The 20,495-nt window shown below is 47.5% G+C and overlaps 1 protein-coding gene across 1 annotated transcript in view; it reads right to left on the bottom strand.

Moving 5' to 3' along the window:
* Kcnh1 (potassium voltage-gated channel subfamily H member 1) overlaps positions 1-20,495 on the bottom strand; it is a 315,715-nt gene that overhangs the window by 157,811 nt on the left and 137,409 nt on the right. The window contains exon 7 of the mRNA XM_031339334.1: positions 9,487-9,916. Coding sequence (XP_031195194.1) covers positions 9,487-9,916 — 430 coding nt within the window. The remainder of the gene's footprint in view (positions 1-9,486; positions 9,917-20,495) is intronic.

Here is a 20,495-nt window from a genome sequence, read left to right as displayed (position 1 = left end):
GCCTTTCCCAGAGCCCTACTGCCCTTCCGTTTGGGATCCTCTCCTTGCCTAGTTGTCTTGAGGCAGTGGTTGGCTTTGTCACCGCACAGCTATAACTCAGAGCCTGGCCTCTAGCTGATAAGAGCTAGCTGGCATCATCTCTTTCTCATGTGCGCGAAGGACCACAGTGAAGAAGAGTAAGGAAGGAGAAGGTTCCGAGAGACTACAGAGTCGGGTCGGCAGAGGATTCGTGGAGCTGGCCCTCTCAGGGCCTGCCTGGCCGAATCCTCACCCGAAGATTCTCTTGTATTGAGTCCCCCACACAACCCTTCATTCAGCTCTTCTCACACAAAAGATGAGCAATCCCCATTCCCATCGCTACCTTTTCTAGCATGTCTCTTCCCTACCTTTAAACCCTTAGTGGACACCCACCAAAGTCCCTGGTAGAAATGTCAAGTGACTGAAATTAACAGGCAGTAAAGAAGAAAGAGCACACCAACACGTGCCATCTGCGGCTCCTGCCGGGGCACCATGCAAAAACAAAGGTTCTAGAAGGAACCAGCCTCCGCTCGCCACTGCCATTTTGTTTGTAGCAATTCCAGATGAAGAAGCAGGCTCGGGAGTACAAGGGTTTCATCCTGTCACGAAGCAGAGCAGAGCCAGGATCTACTTGCATGATTGTCTGATTTGATTCTTGGGTTTTCTAAGCTCTATGATGTCCGAACACAAAGGTGGCTTCTGACCTTTCATCAGCCACGTATGAAGCCTGGCTGGCTCTGTGGGCACCGGGGGTGGCTTTCAGAAAGCTGTTAGCCTCCTCTAATGAGGACTATCCTAGAGACGTGGGTAGTCTGTGAATGAGCTGATGGACAGATGGGCTATGGAATCTTTGTTCTGAGACTGAATTATACAATCTTCATAAACCACAGGAATTCTCCAGGTCAAAGGTCCAAACTACAGCCCAGACAGACACCTTTTCCTACAGCCCAGACAGACAGATAGACACCTCTGCAACCCAGACAGACACCTTCTCCTGCAGCCCAGACACCTTCTCCTGCAGCCCAGACAGACACCTTCTCCTGCAGCCCAGACAGACACCTTTTCCTACAGCCCAGACAGACAGATAGACACCTCCTGCAGCCCAGACAGACACCTTCTCCTGCAGCTCAGACAGACAGACACCTCCTGCAGCCCAGACAGACACCTTCTCCTGCAGCCCAGACAGACACCTTCTCCTGCAGCCCAGACAGACACCTTTTCCTACAGCCCAGACAGACAGATAGACACCTCCTGCAGCCCAGACAGACACCTTCTCCTGCAGCCCAGACAGACACCTTCTCCTGCAGCTCAGACAGACAGACAGACACCTCCTGCAGCCCAGACAGACACCTTCTCCTGTTGCTCAGACAGACAGACAGACACCTCCTGCAGCCCAGACAGACACCTTCTCCTGCAGCCCAGACACCATCTAAGTGGAACACTTCAGGGCAGAAGTCTGTCTACTCAAAACACACAGCACATAAGCCTCGTGGTAAGGGTTGTAACACCCGATCTCTTGGCACACAGAAGTGGGTCACAAACACGAGCACACCCCAGGATGGAGTCTCGGGAACTGCCAGGAGGCAAGCACTCATCTTAGACCACCAGTGCTTTCTCCTTGCTGCTTAAGGAAAGCAGGGAACGGATGGCGGCTGCATCCTCTGGAGCCATCTCATTCTTGTTGGGAACTGTGGTGGTCACCTACACGGGCGGGAAAATGATGTCTTCAGAAATTTTCCCTAGTGGACTGTTGTCTCTCACTGGTTTTAAAGAAAAGGAAAAATTCTTTTCTCCTCAGCATGATTTCTCCCACATGCGTCAGTCTATCAGTTGCGAACTATGATAAATACTTGACAAATAGCAGCTGGAGGTGTGAAATGACATTTATCAATTCCTCTGCTGAAGGTGGAAAGGGAGCCATGACCACCCTTCTTGACCCTCCGCCACCCATCACCCGTGCTGTGACACTATCCATGAAGGCACCAGCCGCTGACCCACCAGCACATTTGAGGTTACCAGAACCAATGGTTGCCATGGCACTCAGAGACAGGGAGCACACCACTGCCCAGGACCGCTGAGCCCAGCTCCATGACCTGGGGCAAGCAACATCACTGTCTCCTTAGCCATAAAGAGAGGTAGCACTACCTTCTCCATAAGGCGCTATGAGCTTCAAAGGAGATAGGCATGGAAGCACATTAGAAGCTAAATATTGAATTCTAACAATATTACCACTCCAATCTCAGTAAAAAAAAAGGGGGGGGGGAGGTTTCTCAGATAATGTTCCTCTTAGCATTTAGCCTAGGCTCTGCCCCAGTTACCTGGCAACACCCAGGTACGCCTGATTCACTATAAAAGGGGCTGCTTGCCCCCTCCTCACTCTCTTGCTCTCTTGCTCTTGCTCTCTCCTCTTGCTCCTGCTCCCCATCTCTCCCCATACCTCTCCCCTCTCTCTTCCCATCCCCCTCCCCCCCATGTGTTCATGACTGGCCTCTACTCCTCTAAACTCTGTCTCTCTGCATTTCTCTCTGGTTTCTCTGTCTCTGTCTCTGTCTCTGTCTCTGCCTCCCTACCTCTCTGTCTGTCTGTCTGTCTGTCTGTCTCTCTCTCTCTCTCTCTGCCTTTCTCTCTGTCTTTCTCTCAACTCCCCTCCCCATGCCCTGAATAAACTCTATTCTATACTATACCATCATGTGGCTGGTCCCTCAGGGGGAAGGGATGCCTCAGCATGGGCCCACAGAGGCACCCCTTTCCCCACACCTTACCGCACCTACACCAAACATATTCCTGGCTTCTCTATCTTTTTATAAAACACAACAGTGCCCATCTGTAAGGCCAGAGAGAATTCCTCTATTAGCTTTCATCCCATCCCAGTTTCCTAACATCTAGTGCTTGTTGTAAATTCTTTTCAGGGTGCAGCAACCAGCTACAATCAAGGCCAATGTCCTCCCACAATACATGCAATCAGATAATTTTAATTATAATTATAAGCCCAAATTAGAAAAATATCTTGCAAGGAAGCATCTCCACTGCCCCCCCCCCCCCCCACAGCTCCTGAGCTCTTAATTCTGCATGCCCTCAACACACACAACACAAAGGGTGTTTTCCCTTGCTGTATCCCAAAACAATCAACCAGTGAAGCAACAACACAAAGAGAAAGACTTTGTTGTCAGGTGAAACTAGGACCAAAATTCAGTTGAGCCACCTCCAAAGCTGTGCCCCGGGGCAAGCTGTTTCACGTCGGCCAAAGAGGAACGAGACCTGTTTTAAGGGATGTTCAGCCACAAATGTCTTACACGAGATTGTCTTTGGGTGCTCAGTGTTCTTGTCCCTTCTCTCGGGAGCTCCTGTTGCTCTTGGTCCTGTGTCTTGCCCAATCGGGTTGCTGTCACTCAATGTCACTCAAGCCTGGGCAGTGATATCCGGGGGTGGGGGTGGGGGCCCTCTCCAATCGCACCAACAGCTTCCCTTAATTTGCTCCATGGTCTGGCCAATTTGTCTCTTGAAGGGGGTTTGTTTGTTATCCAGAAAACAAACTCATAGCCAGGGGTGCTTACGTTAAGGACCTGATGACAACACACTGCAGGCAAAGCAATTTCAAATTCTCTTACAGAAGACCACACCCAAAGGGCTAATGAGGCTGGCAACATCATCATTTGTTGAATTCTACAAGATGAAGCGGGGAAGGGTACAGGGAAGAACTCCTACTGCTGGCACCCTAGTGGGACTTCTGTGCCAGGCACTGTATACCATTCCATTCTTCTGGCAGCCAGATCTGGCTGGTTCTGACACTGTTGCCCCCACTCCAGCACAGAGGAGAAGAGGGAGCACAGAGAGACACACAGGTCCTACCCTTTAGAAACCAAGAGTCTCCCTGGAGCTGAACAAAATCCACAGCAAAATGAGAAAGATACTAAGATGGTCAGAAGCGTGTTCAGAGACAGGTCCAATGTGAAAGAAAATAATCACTCCCAAAGGACCCATGACCCTAAAGAGCACAGTGTGTTGGGGACAGGGTGGCAGGAAGCAGTGCTTGTGTTCTGTAAGAGAAGAACAAAGGAAGAGAGGGACAGGAGGTAATTCCAGGCTATGCCACAGGTGGAGATGCCCAGGACTGTGAGAGATGGGTGGGGGTGAATCACATTTCAGAGAAAAAAGCAGCTCATTCCCTGGCTAGAAAAGGCATCTAAGAATAAATGATAAATGAGTGCTTATTTCTCCCAGAGAATTCTGAACACTGCCCCACTTCCCAAAATAAACATAAACCAAAAATGAAATTAAATAGCATCCTGCACTCCTCAGACAGAGCAGCAATTATTGCTTTATTTTCTCTAAGAACAGGAAACACAAAATTAAGTGGGAAAAGCAAGAGGCAGCCTTGGTTAATGACACTGAAAGTCTTGGCCTTTGGAGGGAAAACTCTCGCCTTCTTCACAGGGCCATCACGTTTCATCATGCCAGGTCCCTGCCATCAGGGGAAGCAGAGCCAAGGACAACCCCTTCACTGTCACCAAAACCGTACGACCGAAACCACAGAGCAGATCTCACACTTGAATCAGAGTCTCTTCTCCCCAGTAAAACAACTCTAAATTTTTGTTTTTCCCCTCAAATCAATGATTGGGGTAAGACTACATTTTTAAGACTCTCTTGCAGCTACATGTGGCTAGGTTATGGAATCCCAGCCAATGGGATATGAAAAAAAAATGAATATATGTAACTTCCTAGTCTTGTTCTCAAGAGAGAGGTGAATGGCTAGCCTTTTCCATCTCCTCCTTCCTATTTTCTAGGGGAAAAATATGGGTGAAGCTCCAACAGTCACATGGGATCCCAATAGAGAAGTGACACGTAAACATAGAAAAGAAGCTAGTCTCTGGTTGTCATTGAGGTGGCCAGGTGAAATCTTACCTTCTAAGAAACATGTTCTGGGTCTCTGCCTGATAGCAGCATCTATATGCCATAAATAATAAACTTTCTCAGAAGTCCGTATTTATTGAAAGCCCTTTGTTTATTAAAATCATCTGAGTACCATCCCTCTCCCCCCTCCCTCTAAGTTCTTACTGAGAGTTGTGACTATATTGTTTTAGAATAAACCAGAAAGCGATATAAAGCAGCCCACCTGGAGTGGGCCCTCTGCGGTATGGGAGTGCCAAGTGTTGGGGGACACTGAAAAGCACTGATTCATCTAGATAGGCTCAGGTCCAGCGGGAGAGTGAGAGAAGGGTCTGCTCGGGGCTCAGGGTGTTCACAAGAGTCCCTGAGCACTGGAGCACAGCCAGGATTTGAAGGGAGTGAGCCGGGGCAGACAGGAGAGGACAGGCATGACTCACAGACACAGGAGGCTGCACAGACCTGGGTGGTGTCTAGAGTTGGAGTGTACTGCCCAGATCTCCTGCCATCACCAGACAGGGAGGCTGAGTGCCACTTATTTAAACTGACAGACTGGCGGTAGTGACATTATGGGAGAAACGGAAAAGTACAAGAACATATTTAGAAAATGGCAACTGCCTCTTCACTATCAAATCCTCCTTGAGAGCCATCCAAAACAGGTCCAGGACCCAAGCGGAGGCTGAGAGAAATCACTGTTGCCACACACACCTTTCTTCCTGGGGAGGGGCAGGGGGGAATCCCTCAAATGCTGCAGTATGGATCAGCCACAGTGAGGACTTCAACTCCAGGCCCTTGTCACTGGCTTGTGCTGACAGGCAGGCCAGGCCAGGGTGAGGGCTGGCTACAACTAAAGCCAGCCCTCTGAAGACAGCCTCGGTTTTCATGTGCTCCTAATGGGATATTCTGTTCAAATAGAGGAAAGTGAGCATTTGGCTTGCAAATGCTTCTCCCCTGCTTCCTGGCATCCTCAAGAGAATATGCAAGTTGTAATAAGGCATTCGGAGCTGACCCTGGAAGCCAGGGAGAGCACACATCACCGATAGGACAGCTAACACATCACCACAGAAGAGCCAAGTAATGCCATCCATCCCCATGACATGAAAAACTCAACACAAAGGGGAAATGTGAGTCTTGTTCCTCTCTGTAAAGATTGTCAGGTAGCCTGGGAGGGAGGCAGCCCACGCTTTCACTGCTAGATATCTAAGTCCTGATGTAAGTCTGACCCCAGAAACAGTACAGAAGGGGCATAAGTGCACACATATGTGCACAGAGACAGCAAAGGGAGAAGCCATAAACCTAACACCGGCATCCATCCTCGAGGAAGGGTCATTCTGGAGATGGGTTTACAAAGCTGATGACCAGCATTACGCATGGTGCGAAACCTCTCTTGTTAACATAAGAATTTGTCAGACATATGTCATGGCTATAACCAGAAGTGACAGGTTGTTGAAAAACAGCTGTTTTCCTAAGCCACTAGTCCTGAGTCCGGAGTATAACTGTGTTCTAAAATTAAAGAAACAAAGAAGCATAGAGAATTTCCACAGCAGGCATGGCACCCTGTTGAGGTTTACAGAAGGAACTCTGTACATGTCAGTGACCCAGCTTGGAGAACCTGTACAGGTGACTCAAACCAAGAGTATGGCTCTGTCACCATTAAACCTTCTCCACCCTGCCCACCAGCCAGCCCTACATTTTGAGAAGGTGAGGACACTTCTCTAAGCCCACCTTTCCTTACCAAATAACCAGCAGAGTAAGCTGTAGACCATGTGGGAGTGTCCATCATAGCATCTGCATTCACCAGAGCTCTGCAAAGAGCTAAATAGAAGCATTTAGTCCAACAGTCTACAGGCTTCACTACACAGAGGAATCGGCCTGAGTGTTATTCTTCAAGTACCGTAAAGAAATGGAAATGTTCCCTGGCTCTGAGAAAACAGAATCATACAAATAGTGGAAATGGCCAGGGTTCCCCTGGATACTAAGAGATAACACTCTTGTGGGAGAATAGTTTGGGACAAGAGATATGCTTGCCTTCATTGCATGCCTTTAGGCCTGAGAAGCTACAAGAATCCCTGAAAGCCTTCGGAGACCATGAAATGGGTTCATTTCTAAGTGCCCACCCTTAGCAAAGTCTTGGTAATGACTATAATCAGGCATTTATCTCCTCTGAAGGGAAGGAAGTCTGGCCCTATGCGTAGTATATCACTTTGATTATTCTATACCCCAAAGGTCATAAAAATTCTAGAAGAGTAGAAGCGGCCTAGTGGTGAGGTGGATGTGAACGGTGAAAAGGGTGACAGGTGAAAGGTGAAAGGTGCTAAATTCAAGCCCAAGCACTGGAGTTTTGCTTTGTTTTTAAGTTGCAAGCCCTGACTAGAAACCAGTGGAGTCGAGGCTAAAACCCTTCTAGAAAAGATCTTACATCCTTGCCTGAGACATGAGAAAGCACCCCAAGTTCTAATTAAACTGAAGCAATTAGCCACCCACGGATCCTTCTCACGGCTTCCCATGGCCAGGCAATCATCTCTATTAAAACCCATTTTAAACTAAGGAGCGAAAGCATCAGCTCCAGCAGCACCCAGTTCTCAGAGTCAATTACCCCTTTAGACACATCCGGCAAGATGCTCAGGAATCTGTCTGTGTCGGGCACAAAGAGGGAGCTACACAAGGGGGGTGGTGAGCCCAATGTACGACAATGTGAGGTAACAAGGATGAGCCCAGAGCTGGATCTCCCAGCAAGTCGGCAGAGTGCCCAGTCGAGCCTCGGGCTTCTCCAGGTTGGTCAACACATCATTCACCAATGTCACCTTGAGGAGGAAGCCCTGCTCTGCAGGTGGAGTTCTAGGCATGATCAGATGCTTCCCTGGCATGGCCTGTCCCATGAAGTGCCAATGCAGTACAGTGGATGCCATGGCAGCATGAACACAAACCACTGAGGTTTCCTGGGATGAAGGGAGGTCAATGTCATCAGCCAAAGGCATTTTCTAGACTCTTCTGCAGTAACAACTGCACAGTTATCAGTGGTAACACGACTCAGACTTCAGCACTTGCCTCAAGAGCTAGAGTGATATTCAGTGCAGGAACAGTATCTCACTAATCTATTCTTATCTCTCTCTCTCTCTCTCTCTCTCTCTCTCTCTCTCTCTCTCTCTCTGTCTCTGTCTCTTTGTCTGTCTGTCTCTGTCTTTCTGTCTGTCTTTCTCTCTATGTGTGTATGGAGGAAGGGAGGTAGTGGTGTGTTGTGTATCGAGTATGAGGATTTTTCTACCAAGAGGCAGACAGGAAAATATTCATCTCAGTTGGGAATGGTCAAGTCTCAGGTCTATAATTTTAGCACTCAGGTGGGCTGAGCCAAGAGGGCTGGCAGGAGTTAAAGCTGGCCTAGGTGAAAGAGTGAGTTCCAGGTCATTCTGGCCTATATAGCAAGAACTGGTCTTCCAAAAAGAAACCAGGGTGAAGGGGGCAAGGAAGAAAGGGCACAGAAGTAAGAAAGTGACAACTCAGAGAGTCCTCCTAGAGAAATAAGCTCTTCCCTAGGAAAGCCTGAGAAGAAAATTAATTGTAACAGAATATTTCATTGAACATCAAACTTCAGCAATGTTTTCTCCCTAACACATAATCATTGTCATGAAGACCAAGCTGTCCTGAGCTCCTCCAGCAGGCAGCATTAGGTCTCATGCCAGGATGGACTACGCAGATCTACCTATGTTTAAACCAACACACTTCCCGAGATGACTGCTGAGCATTCACTCGAGTACCTCATCAAGAACAAAGCAGGGAGGCTGCGGAGAAGAAGTTTGTCTGTCTGTCTCTGCTGTGACCTTTTCACTGTGCAATCGAAACCCCACACTCGCTGCTTTAAGACGAAACTGGACACGGAAAGGCCCAACAGCTCAGTGCTCTTAGCAAACTGTATATGAAACGGTCTTTCAAACTTTATAAAAAAATCAGTATCCAGATGTTCAGATGCACATAGAAAGCAGACTTGTGAAGGCACCAAAAAGTAATAGTTGTCTCTCCCTCTCCCTTTCCCTCTCTCCCTCCCTCTCTCTCTCTCCTGTACTTCCACCATCCCTCTCCCACTCCCTCTCCCTCTTCCCCCTCCTCCTGTATTTCCACCCCTTTCCCTCTTTCTACTAACAGCATCTCATGGGCCCAGGCTGGTCTAAAACTTTCTATCTAGCTAACAATGACCTTGAGCTCCCGATTGCTCTGTCACTGCTCCCTGAATGCTGAGATCTCCACATGCTCCACCATACCCAGTTTGTACAGTGCTGGGGCTCGAACCCAGGGCTGCCTGCATGTTAGGCATGCACTTTACCAACTGAGCTACATCCCCACTCCTCTCCACACTTCTTAAATTTCTTCTTAAATCAGCTCAACCAGCATGAGCTAATTTAAAGATCAGGAAAGCCATAAAGCTAGCCTTCAGGAGAAGACGTGTCTGTTGGTCATTTTAAGCAATCATTGGTCCTGCTAGTAGAGTAACCCCACACCACCTTCAGCCTGCAATAAACCTGGTCATCGGGCAAGATGGCCTTGAGTTGCTGATTTCCTGTCCCACCCCACCTCGAGTGCGGTACTCACAGCCAATCATCATGATAGCCACTGCGAAGATCTTCTCGATGTCTGTGGATGGGGCAATGTTACCAAAGCCCACACTGGTGAGGCTGGTCATGGTGAAGTACAGCGAGGAGATGTAGACAGAGTTCTTGCTTGGCCCACCTTCCCACTTCCCCGAACCAGACCCATTAAACTGGTATGGAGTGCCGATGTCCAGTGCCAGTTGGTAGAGCCAGCTGTTGTTGCGGATGGTCTTGGTGTCTTCATCAAAGATCTCATAGTCCCCAATGCTGTACCAGATGCAGGCCATCCAGTGGGCAGCAAGCCCGAACACACACACCAACAGGACCAGTACCGCGGCTCCATACTCGATGTAATGGTCCAGCTTGCGGGCTACTCGCCCAAGTCGGAGCAGCCGCACAACTTTCAGAGAACTGAACAGGCTGCTGATGCCCTGGAAGGGGATGGACAAAGAATCAGAGAGAAAGAACAAAGCTAAGGCTCCATCCCTTGACCCCAACATAGCCATTAAGTTAAGCATTGTGTATGCTTCCGTGACATGCAATATTATACAACCCTTTGAAAAACAAATTAGAGTGCTTTTTGAAAAAAATATTGCTTATTTTAATTTTATGTGTCTAAGTGTTTTAGCTGCAGTTACCTATGGGTACCATGTATTTGCCTGGTGCCTGTAGAAGCCAGAAGGGAGTGTCGAGCCCCCTGGAACTGGTGTTAGAGGTACTGCCAAGTGCATGCTGGGAACCAGACCTGTATCCCCTATAAGAACAATAAAAGTTCTTAACTGCTCCGCTATCTCTCCAGCCCTTCAAAATCAGAACTCTATTCCAAGGTGTGTGCAATAGATATTTCTATTTAGTGTTTTATGACTAGTTTGAAAATTAAATAAAACAAGTAGAGTTATTACATATAAAAACAACAAATATATATATTTCCACACCATTAGTTATTTTAAGAAAACTTTCAAGGGTTGTATAATATTTCATATTATATAATATGAAATATTCAAGTTGTAGCATATTTATTTCATGTGGCAATGAATTATATAACCATACTACATTGCACATAAGCAAATAAATATGTGTGTATTAGAAAGCAATCAGGAACCACAGGCTGTTTTTGTTCTATTTTTACCTATGTTGTTATAAATGCATATATTTACCTAATTTCTGCCATTTTTATTACTTTATTAAGAAAAACCATTTGCAATTAAAAGTTAATTGATGTGCCAAGCATGGTGGTACACACTACCTTGTGTGGACACCTAACTTTGATTTCCAGTACCAGAAAGTAAATACATAGCAGGACAAATGAACAGGCGTCACAACCATAGAACGATGTGATGGTTTCTTATCTATTAACGAAGTTCATCATCAACACAGAAGTTCTCAGGGTCCTCTTCCCTCTGCTGTGATAGACCCTGCCACACAGAAAGAGTGCACACAGCTCTCATCCTTAGGTGCAGTCAGCTGATAGGATAAGGGAAGATCTCTCTCCACAGGGATCTCTCTCTCTCTCTCTCTCTCTCTCTCTCTCTCTCTCTCTCTCTCTCTCTCTCTCTCTCTCTGCACCCTAGCTGAGGGCAACCAGCTTCCAGTTACAGAGTGAACAGCATCTGCAGCCACCATAAAGGAGATTATTTTGAGAGGCAAAGGAGTCTTTGGAATGAGTCAGAAATCAAACACCATGTACGCAGCCACCCACACGCCACCTCCTCCTGAGGGTCCCAGTTCAGAGAAAAGTGTGCTTTCCAGGGTAAAACTGCCTTCTCGTTTTTTGTTTTTTTTCCTAGTTCATATGCAGCTCAAAACAACACTAGGTAGACCAGAAGTCCCCCAAAGTGGTCTGTCTCTCCTTGGTTCTTCCCTTTGACCTCCCATGCCTCCACTTCCACCACAGGCATTCTTCCGGCCACCTTTCTCATCCACCTTCCACATGCCTGTTCTTTCCCCTTCCATCACAGTGGCCACCACAATACATTTAGCTCTCAGAGGCCAAGCTATCCTCTAGCTATACTCCTGATGGCCATATGGTAGGTGGATACATGTGGCACCTCCTAGGACTGGCATCTCAGCCCAGAAGGCCTGGCCTATAACTCCTCATCTGGTAATGATCTAATCATCCTTCTGGTTGGCGCTGACTCCACCAGGGGGCTTCCATAATGACCCTAAGTCAGACCCCATCCCCCACTCCTCCACAAGTCCACAGTGTTCTGTGTCCATCACCACTAGGCATGATCTCCTGTGATGAGACCCTCACTTCCCAGAAACGTCACCAGGAGGCACATCCTCCTGAATATAGGAGTCACCTGCCATGCATGTTAGAAGCAAGTGGGCCGAGCAGTGTCAGTGCCCATTTTGGAATCTAAGATACCATGGCATGTGTTGCACATAGCACATGCTCAGAAGGAGTCTGAGGTCAGGGCATGCTTTCTCTTCATTTTCTGGAACTTCATTGCTGTGTGTCTGTACAATGGCATGTCATTGCTCAGAGGTTGTGTAAATTCTCTTTTATCACATTAACAACTAGAATCCTGGCATTATTAGTTTGGCTCCCCAACATCTCTACTTTCCTGTAGCTTAGTTCATGAGATAAATAAAACAGAACACTTCAAGCTTCTTTTTCATTTAAGTACATTAAAACTTGACAGGGCCACATGCTAAAGAAGCAGGCTACCCCAGAGACTCCTCACAGTGTAAAACCATCTCACGTTGCAAGTAGTTTCCTGGAATGCTTTATGGAATTTTGGCATTAGAAAGTGCTGGGAGTTTCCAGGTGGGTCAAGAACAGAGCAGCAAGAATAAAAGCTACTGAGTTCATCCTTGATGGGAGGCAGACTCTGTGGAAATATCTGTGGCTCCTCTGTGATATCACTGATGAACATGGACTGAGGTGGACAGTCTGCAGGCTTCAGACTCATGGTGTGCAAGTTTTCAAGATTTACTTAAACAAGCAACCCAAACAAACCGCTTATTAGATTTGTCTTACCTCACCTTGTGTGAGTGTGTGTGTAAGTATGTGTGTGAGTGTGTGTGTGTGTGTCAGAGAGAGAGAGAGAGAGAGAGAGAGAGACAGAGAGACAGAGTGAGAGTGTTATGAGTGTGTGTATGTGTGCATGTGAGAATGTGTGTGTGTGTGAGTGTGTGTGTGGGGAGGGAGGTAGTGTTATATACATGTGTAGTGCCTGCTGAGAACAGAGGAGGGAATCAGGTGTCCTGTTCTACCACTCTCTGCTTTACTCCTTTGAGACAGGGTCTCTTACTAAAGCTGGAGCAAGGCTGGCAGCCAGGAAGCCCCACTGATTCTCCTGTGCTGGGTTACAGGTGCGTGCAGCCATCCATGCCTGGTGCTCTCCATGTGAATGCTGGGATCCAAACTTGGGGCCTTACGTTTGTGCAGCAATCTCTGTTACCCACTAAGCCATCTCTCCAGCCTTCTGGCTTCTCATCTAGCTAGACTCACCAATTGTTTCTTCTATCATTATTTTTTTTCTGCCATAGATACAGACACTAAAGTTCCAGTGCATTATTGAAATGCCATTTTTTTTTGATAGTTCCACCAGACTCCCACATCTGCTTGGGAACACGATGGCAGACATGGCAAATTAGAAATATAAAAATCATTTTTGTTATCATCCTCTACTCTCATTGCTTGGAGGCCCCTTCGCCTGAATCCTTCTCCATCTCATGCTTCCTCACCTTCATGTGGTGAGGTCTAAGGCCTGCATCTCGATGGACTGTGCCTGCCTGGCACCTGCTCACCAGGCTTTCTGTCAGCACTGGCCTTCCCTGTTATTCTCCCTCACAATCTGAAGTTAAGAACAGCGAGTTCTAAGCTCTACACTTGTATCTTTCCAAACAAAAGTGACTTATCGCTCAAAACAATAACTACTGCCTCCCCCAGTTGGCTGTGTCCTCCTCTGGGCCCCGTGAATGGCATGTCAATCATTCTTCAAACAGGTTTGAGGGCTAGGAGGAGCCTCAGGAAGAGCAGGGTGGCGCTGTCAGTACCCTACACCTCGGCTTCCTTTCACTTTTTATCGAGATGGAATCTCATCACGCTGTCCAGGCTGGCCTTAAACTTATTCTGCAGGTCAGAGAAGCCTTCAACTTGGAATCCTTCTGCCTCAGTCCCCCAAGTAGATAGGATGAGAGATCTGTACCACACCAAGCTTAACAAATGCTTATGGAGTTTCTACTCGCAATTCAAGCATTGGAGACAGACCAGGGACAAACCTGCCCCAGACCTTCACCCTCCTAGAACTTTTAATTAAGAGAAACATAATAGGATAAAACTCTAAAGTAAGAGCTGCTACATGATGGTATGCTAACAGAGCAGGCACGATGTACACACAGACATAGCAGGAAGGTGGCCAGCCAATGTCACTCAGGAGGCCATGGCATCAAGGCAAGGACTCAGGGGAGATAGCGTGTAAGCCATGAGATGGTCTAAGAAAAACAAGTTCTAGACAGAAGTAACAGCAAAGCACCCTGGGGTGTGAAGGGCATGTCACACTCTGTTGCTCTGCTGTAGACTGACATGTCCTTGTATCTAGAAGGACAATGCCAATGAGATATACAATTTCTTACATTAGCCCTCCAGGTGCTGAGGGTATCACCGCATTCCTGAGACCTTCCAAGTTTACCACAGACCTCTTCAGATGAACATGTGAATGCAAAGGCAGTGACCAGCACACAGACTCCACCTTCAATCTCCTCCCTTCAGAGTCCTAGATCCTCACAGATGCTCTGTGGTGTAGTTGAGTGGAAACCTACACTGTGGTGATACTGAACCTAGAGGCCTGCTAAAAGGATTGTGATGCTGAGGTGGGGGGGGGGGGTCAAGTTGAGAGATTGAGGGATGTCTGAAGTACTCATCTGGGTGTGTCTGAGTGTTTACAGAGGAGATGGGCATCTGGGCCAGTGAACTGAGTGACAGAGACCTGCTCAGACTCTGGAAAGCACCAACTAAAGGACTAAGCACCCGAATGAATAAAAAATCAAACAGGAAGAAAGGAAGGTGACATCCATCCCTCTAGTGACTCCTTCCCAAGCCAGTTTGCTGTCTGATGCCACTTTTAGGCTTGGACCAACGATCTTTAACCTTAGACTCAAATTTGCACTCCGGGCCATGGGTGGAGGTCCCTCAGGCCTTTGGTCTCAAGCTGAGGGAGTTGGGGTTATACCTTGGGTCTCTCAGGCTTCTGACCTCTTAGATGAAGCCATACACCAGCTTTGCTGGTTCTGCAGCTTGTAGGAAGCCACCACTATGGACCTGCTCAGCCTCTCTAACCATGAGAGTTAGCTTGACGCACCCATCCATGAGTGAGTGAGTGTGTGTGTGTGTGTGTGTGTGTGTGTGTGTGTGTGTATGTGTATACCTGTATTTATATTTACATACATACATGACTTTGCCACTAGAGGTCTCTCTCTCCCCAACCCTCTTTTCCTAACCTCATGTAACAGAGACTGGCCTTGAACTCAGAATGCTAGATCAAGGAGTCATGAGCTCCTCCTGATCCTCTTGCCTCTACCTCCCAAGTGCTAGATACTGGGCATGCTATAGCACAGCCATTTATACGGCCCTGGCAATGGGACCCAAGACCTCATGCAGGGCATAAGCAAGCATGAGCCACATACACTGGCTCTCCTCTGGGCAAGCCTGCCTAATACAAAGATTTACTACTTTATTAACAAAAACTGCCTGTGTGTTGTCTTAAAAAAAAAAAATGACTTCAAGAATGTTCCATACTCTGAGAACTCAGAGCCATTTCTGCTGATAATGGGGTAAATTGGTTTTACCAGGTTTCATTGGAACTTGCTCTCTGAAGCTGAAATTTAATTTGCCTCCCCTTACTCATTTCAACCTTGTACTTCAGCCATGTTTAATTCAATCCGGTGGTTATTTTCTGAAACCTGGGGAAAGAAGATGCATCCTGAACGGAGAAATGATAGAAAAACAGGACAGTCTAACCCCAGCCCTCACACTGCCTGAGGCCAAGCCCAGAGTAAATGGAATGCAAGCTGCACAGGGAGCAAACTACCTCGGCAACTTGCGGTCTAGTCAGCAGGAGGCACAGGGCAGTGCACACAGGGGGACTACTCCCGGCTCCTGTAGCAGGCCTGCTGTCCGTACCCATTGAGAGGATGTGGCTCCTGAGCCCAAGGGGAGCTTTTTAACCACAAATGGGATTGCCTGCACCCTTCTATCCGTTTAATCCACTGTCATCGTACAAAAGCCACATCTGCAGTCACTGTAGAAAACAGTCATTGGAAGAAGTTTAGAAATCAGCGCAAAGACTGTGGACGCCCCTTGTGCTTACTCAGAAGCATGAAGCAAACTGTGTGCTCCCTCGTGAGCTTACACCATCAAGCTTCCCCTCTGGAGACACTGGAAATAAACTCTTGGTTGTTGACCAAAAAAAAAAAAGGAAAAGGAACAGAAATTCTCTGGATGTATCAAGCAACATGTTCATCGCTCAGAATACTAAATTCAGTTTTTGTCTATAAAAGAGAGACGAACCCAAGTGCCCTAGAATGTTTTTTCTCCCCCATCTCAAAGGAAGCAGTGCAGCCACACTGTGCCCTGAAGCCTGGATGCTATGGTTTTAATTTTCTTTAGGCTAATTTGATTTAAATCTCAGGGACAACACAGGTCAGAGTCTGGTGCAGGTGAAAAGCCAAGTGACTTTCCTGAAAGCCATGGATACCTCCAGGACTGTGACCAGAGGAGAACACGGGTTGGTCCTTATCACTCTCCTGGCTGGAGCTCTTTAGAAAAAACAGTCTTGCAGTTAGGAAAGCATCATTCTAGGAGGCAGCAGAGAGGCATGGACCATTCCCTATGTGGCCTCCTTAGACTCAAAAGTCTCACACATCCCCTGTCTGAACATAAGACACTCCAGCCAGTCTCATCCTGACCAAAAATCAAGGTGCAGGCAGTCCCCAAAAAGATGGCCTCATGTCAAACACCAGGTATTTGTGGCACAGATCCCCTGGGGGATGGGCAGTGGAGGGGAGGATTCCAACAGCTGGTTTAGATGGGTGAATGGTTCTCTGGAATGTAAGGCAGGAGTGTGGTACTGTCAAGTGCAGACCAGCAGCCTGAGCCCCTGGGCTGAGTCAGTGAGGGTGTAGCTGCAATGCTGATGGAACCATCCTGGCAGAAATGAAGACACTCTAGAGAGACACTGTGTCCCCTCCTTGGCTATCAGTCTATTCAAGAAATGGTCCCCAAGAAACTAGAATTTCCCCAGCAGTCTCAGTGTGAAAGAAGGAAAACACTAGACAAGGTGCCAGCCTCAGGTAGAGCTTATCCCCCAGGAAAAGACCTCCAAAGGTACAGGCCTACTCCAGAAAGGCAGGGGACAACAAGTGGTTCTCACGAGTTGAGGTTGAGGTAAAAAGGACCTTCCAACTTTGTAGTTTCTGTTCTTTTCATTCATGGTTTTAATGCTGACTGTCCTTCATTGATACCCCTCAAGATCTCAGAGGACATTCCTCCCACAGCACTGGAGAATGCTGGGTAAGAATCAGTCTACCATCACAGGGGAATGCTGGGTTAGAATCAGTGTACCATCACAGGGGAATTCTGGGTAAGAACCAGCGTACCATCACAGGGGAATGCTGGGTAAGAATCAGTCTACCATCACAGGGGAATGCTGGGTAAGAATCAGTGTACCATCACAGGGGAATTCTGGGTAAGAACCAGTGTACCATCACAGGGGAATGCTGGGTAAGAATCAGTCTACCATCACAGGGGAATGCTGGGTAAGAATTAGTGTACCATCACAGTGAGATGATGGGTAAGAATCAGTCTGCCATCACAGGGTAATGATGGGTAAGAATCAGTCTACTATCACAGGAGAATGCTGGGTAAAAATCACTCTACCATCACAGAGGAATGCTGGGTAAGAATCAGTGTACCATCACAGTGGAATGATGGGTAAGAACCAGTTTATCATCACAGAGGAATGATGGGTAAGAATCAGTGTACCATCACAGTGGAATGCTGGGTAAGAATCAGTGTACCATCACAGGGGAATTCTGGGTAAGAATCAATGTACCATCACAGGCGAATGCTGAGTAAGAATCAGTCTACCATCACAGTGGAATGATCATCACAGAGGAATGCTGGGTAAAAATCAGACTACCATCTTCATTCCCTGAAGGAACCAACACATATATGGCTCCTTTCTGCGGCCCTTTAACCTCTGAGTAAAAGTCTCCATGGGAATATTGTGAAGAAAAATGATGGTTCCTTTCAGAGGTTTTTGGAGAAAAACAGAGTTCTGAGGTCTCTGGACATCAAGTACAGAGAGCTGCCATCACTCAGTAGATGTAGTTTTCCTGCATATTAAGCCCAAGAGACAGCAGGGTCAGATGCAGCCTTCAGCGTGGCTATTACAGAACACTCAACGGCTCCCCAGAGTTTCAGCCTGGTCCTAGATGAGGTCACTGCTGCTCAGAGAAGAGAAGAGACCTGTCCAGATGCAGCAATCTTCTCTGCCCCAACCACACACAACCTTTGGTATGGTTCTATTACCATTGCCATGGTTTTGTCCTTTCCAGAATGTCCTATCCTGGAATCATCTAGCATGTAGCCAGGGACAGATGAGCTCATTCCTAAGTAACAGATTTCAAGGTTTCCCAATGTCTTTCCACGCCTTCATAGCTCACTTCTTTTGAACACTGGATAACATTCCATCGTCTACAGGTAGCCAGGGTGCATCCATTCATCTTCCAAGGGTTGCTTGTAAGGTTTTACCAATTATCAATAGAAGTGCCACCTGTCCCTTCTCATGTGGCTCTCAGCACAGTCACGAGGTCACAAGAAAATGTCCGGCAGGACACTTTGAAGGTTGATATGCAATGTCCAGAGCGAGTGCTGGCAGCAACAACAGGGTCATCCACCAGTGTCTTCTGAAGTCATGATACACTTATGCACAGTGACTGCTGGATAGCTTATGTCAGCTTGACACAGACTCAAGTCATCGGAGAAGAGGGAGCCTCAGTTGAGAAAATGTCTCCTTAAGATTGAACTGTAGGCAAGCCTGTAGGGCTCTTAATTGGTGATCGACGGGGGAGGGCCCAGTCCACTGTGGGTGGTGCCATCTCTGGGATGGTAGTCACCGGTTCTATAAGAAAGTAGGCTGAGCAAGCCAGTAAGCAGCACCCCTCCAAGGCCTCTGCATCAGCTCCTGCCTCCAAGTTCCTGTCCTAACTTCCTTCAATGATAGATTACAATGTGGAAGTGTAAGCCAGAGAAACCCTTTCCTCCCCTGCTCGCTTTTGGCCATGGCATTTCATCGCAACAATAGAAACCCTGACTAAGACAGTGACTTCCTAGTGATGCTCAGAAGCAACCCCAGATTTGCGCAGAGCAGAGTCCTGGGCTGCAAAGGCAGCAGACAAGCACAAAGCAGGGATCACCAATCAAGAGCAGTGGCTAAGAGAAACTACAGACAGACCTTGCCAGATTTCCACTGCAGGCATCACCAATCAAGAGCAGTGGCTAAGAGAAACTATAGATAGACCTTGCCAGATTTACACTGCAGACATCACCAATCAAGAGCAGTGGCTAAGAGAAACTATAGACAGACCTTGCCAGATTTCCACTCCAAGAACTAGGGGTGCTAGGACCGCCAGATGATCCAGAGGTCACTGGGCCTGTGATCCTCACTGGAAAGAGGAGGGAACAGAGTATGTGAAGAATGGCTCATTCCAGGGACAGAGCAGACATGATAGACAGACACCAACCCTGGTCCTGACCCTCATGTGCTGCACACTAACACGTGTGGAACATGAGAAGAAATCAGAATGCACTGATTTTTACTGTGGTAAAATATACTTGAAACGTAACCACTTTGCACATGTTAAGATAAACTTTAGTTCTAGTGAATGAACTTAAGGCCTTCCTTGATTGCCTACTAAATAGGTAAACTTTCAATCACTGGGCTTCGTGCCCAGCCCTGCTTTACTTTGTATGTTGAGACAAAGTCTTACCAAGTTGCTCAGGGGGCTTGAACTCTATCTACAGGACAGGAAGTCCTTGACCTTGAAATCCTCCTGCCTCAGCCACCAGAATGGCTGGAGTAACTGCACCGTCAGACACAAGCTGAACCCACTTTTATGTGTTGGCTCAAGGGCCTTCAGGCATTGCACACTGTTGCACCGGTCTTCACCACCACCCACCAGATTGCAGTCTTCACCTCTCTAAGTTGAAACCAGTGCTCCCCAAACAACACTCCCTTCCCTGCCCAGCCCTCACAGCCTCGAGCACAGGCCTGCACCACCACATGCCTTCTATTAAAGAGACACAGTGCTAAGGATGGACCCTAGGGCACCTTCTGGCCCTCTATTTAACCTTTCTGAGCCTCAGTTTTGTTCTCTGTAAAGTGAGAATCACAGTGGTTCCAGCTTTGGAGGGGTTGTGGATGTTAAGAGAGGTCATGCTTACCACATGAAGCTCCAGCACACAAAACACAACATTAAGAAGTTTCAGTACAACACGAATACTTTTTTTTCTTGGATACGGTAGTTCATGTCTGTAACCAGAAGGTTTGGAAAGTGAAGGCAAGAGGTTCAGAAGTTCAAGGTCACCCCCAGCTACATAATGAGTTTGACACCAAAGGTTGAATAGTAGCATGCCTAAGATAACAGAGCAAGTGGTGAAGCTCAGAGCAAAGAAGCGGCAGACCAAGGTGGAAGGCAAGAAGGATGGGGAAGGGGGAGGAGGGAGAGGGAGGGGGGAAGGGGAAGGAAGTCACCAGGCCTCCCAATGCCATCAGGATGAAAACCAAACGTCATTGTCCCCTGCATCACTGTCCCCTGCCTCACCCTCTACTGTGACTTACACTCCTGTCACTGAAATGGCTCCTGCTTTTCCAACATTCTGGGGTCTCCACACTTGCTTCTCTAATGCATGAAGCTCACACCCGAAATTCCCCGCTTGCCCTGAGGCTGTTTCTCAAATGCTAATCTTCTCCAAAGAGGCCCTGATAGAAAGCCTGACTG

Source organism: Mastomys coucha, unplaced genomic scaffold (assembly GCF_008632895.1).
Source record: "Mastomys coucha isolate ucsf_1 unplaced genomic scaffold, UCSF_Mcou_1 pScaffold1, whole genome shotgun sequence".
NCBI lineage: Eukaryota > Metazoa > Chordata > Mammalia > Rodentia > Muridae > Mastomys > Mastomys coucha.
The sequence above is the reverse complement of the archived record's forward strand: the minus strand, read 5'-3'. Positions and strand labels throughout refer to the sequence as shown.